The sequence below is a fragment of the Acyrthosiphon pisum genome, chromosome X (genome assembly GCF_005508785.2).
Source record: "Acyrthosiphon pisum isolate AL4f chromosome X, pea_aphid_22Mar2018_4r6ur, whole genome shotgun sequence".
Classification (NCBI taxonomy): Eukaryota; Metazoa; Arthropoda; class Insecta; order Hemiptera; family Aphididae; genus Acyrthosiphon; species Acyrthosiphon pisum.
In genome coordinates, this window is record NC_042493.1 from 7689903 (window position 1) to 7692346 (window position 2444).

General features: G+C 28.6%; 1 protein-coding gene across 1 annotated transcript in view; it reads left to right on the plus strand.

Moving 5' to 3' along the window:
- LOC107884984 overlaps window positions 1–2444 on the plus strand; it is a 7859-nt gene that overhangs the window by 3888 nt on the left and 1527 nt on the right. Inside the window, exons 2-5 of the mRNA XM_029492832.1 lie at window positions 557–749; window positions 1502–1696; window positions 1770–1845; window positions 1926–1985. Of these exons, the coding sequence (XP_029348692.1) occupies window positions 557–749; window positions 1502–1696; window positions 1770–1845; window positions 1926–1985 (524 nt within the window). The remainder of the gene's footprint in view (window positions 1–556; window positions 750–1501; window positions 1697–1769; window positions 1846–1925; window positions 1986–2444) is intronic.

Here is a 2444-nt window from a genome sequence, read left to right on the forward strand (position 1 = left end):
CGTAAATATTTAATCTGTTACCAAAAATCTAAAAAAATACATAAGCACAGTTATTTTATATTCATTTTAAGTTCAAATTTACAAAAGTACATATTAAAAACCTGGAATAACTATTTTAGTTATTTGTTTTGATTGTATAATATTATTTGTGGGTACTTGAAACTTCTAAAGTATACTATTATATATCTATGATAGTACCACGGTTTGTTGTTGATGTATAACGCGTTACCTAATGGATATTGTGATATGATTAATTTGGAATTTATTATTGATACCTATTACCTATAGGTCAATTTTTTTTTAATACTATAGATAAGTATACCTATAATAGGTATGTCTAATACCTAGACTGACAAACCGTCTCCGCTCAGAATCGTTTTCCTTATACAATGATATTATATCATTGAATTCAAATTTAATACTATCCATTATACAGTGACCCACTTGTAACCTACTGTACAGCAGAGCGACATCCACTTACCCACCTTTTTTTATTTTTAATTCAAATTTTTCTCGAAGATCGTTTAAATTGCCTATAGATACTAAACACTTTAAGATTGTCATTTTTTAGTAAATTTAATTTTATTGTTACAGTGGCCTTATTCCATAGCAGAACACACTTATATATTTTACAATAATTCTCACCGGGAAGAAAATGAATGGTTATCTATTAAGAATGATCCCGAAGGAATAAGTTATCAAGATAATAGAACTATAACTACGACTTTAAGTTATAATAAAAATCAAAAGTAAGTTGACGGATAATTCTTATTTAGATTTCCAGGTTTCCTTACTTCGTAAGTATAAAAGTCAAAAAGTATTTTTAACACTGAATCATTCAAGTATTTAACATAGGTAAATACATATACAATGACTATATATTAGTATAATTTATAGTATGTACTGCTAGGGTACCTACCTACTAGGTACATGTGTCTATAGACTATAGTGACGGCGCAATAACTTTTGCACAAGGTGGGTCAAGCTGAGGTTAACTTTTTTACTTGATGTACGCCATGCACGGGCGTGACTTGGGCAATTGTTGCCCAAAAGTTGCCCCTCCCCCCCTCAGTTTACGCCTATGCTGGCATGTACATCAAAACGTGGTATATATCACAACCCCAAATATTATATTCAATATTATTAATCACAACATTAATTATTGAGATTTAACTAAAGTAAAATATAACGACAACATTTTGAATTGACAGTAAATATTATAGTTGTAATATCAATTTAAATATACCTATAACGAACTCACTTAGTCACACAGTAAGCATTCGTTTTAAGTTAAACAATATAAATATATTGGGCTCCTTGCTGCCATACATAATATGTATAGAGTTTGTATGTATTTTTCAAATATTGTGCTCATTTAAAATACAAAATATATGAAACAAGTGCGGAACAATACTTTTGATTTATAGTTAAAACAAAATAAACACAGTTGTTAAATTTCATTGCAAATACACTGATTTTTAAAATCATTATTTATTATTAGAAATGTGCAAACTGATATTGAAACTATAAGAGGTATAGTCTTACCAACGGCCAACTTGACAAACTCTTCATCAATTGTTTTTCCAACTTCAACTAGTGAGAAAATTAAAATAAATAAATTTATACCTGAACAAAAGGCAATTGAGAAATGTTCATTGAATGGAAGTTATTGCATCAAAGTTGATAATTATCCAAGGTACCTTATCACCAAATAAAATTAGCAACCTAAAAACAAATCTAGTTCAAATGACTTGTTTTTTTTTTTTTAGAGAGGATTTATCAAATATTTTTAGAAACAGCAAGTATATGTCAACTTCTTATTATGATATAGATGCTATGAATAAGGTTTAAACAATATTTCAAATTATCATAGGTACCAATCTAATTATTTTAAAATTAATTAAATAAATGCGTTTATATTTTAGATAAATGATTTTGAAACAAGGATATCAGATTCTGTACTTGAATCATTCTGTCGGTCAAGAGTAAGTACCTACCTATCTGCTGATATTAATATTACCCACAGAACATTTTTTATTATCTTATAAATACGATTGCGTACAGTAATGCCATTTGAATGCTACAAATGTACTTATAAAACAATTTTCACTTTATAATCAGCAAAAAACTGATGTTCCTACATGTTTCGTCAATAATTGTCTTATTTCTTACATTATGTACCATTATGTACCTATATTACAGTCGTATAGTCGTATAGAGGTAAGCAAGAGAAAATATAACTTAGGTGGCTGGCAGCCAATTACTTGGGCCTTGGAGATGCAAACCTAGAACCCCTTAATGCAGGTACAAGTATGGAAATTTATATAAATACAAATTGAAACTGAGCCTTGGATTTCAAGTTAGGTACCTGGGGTATTGGTCTTTGTTGCAGTTAATATAATATAATATTAATTAAGAAAGGTCATATTTTTACAGTTGAAAAT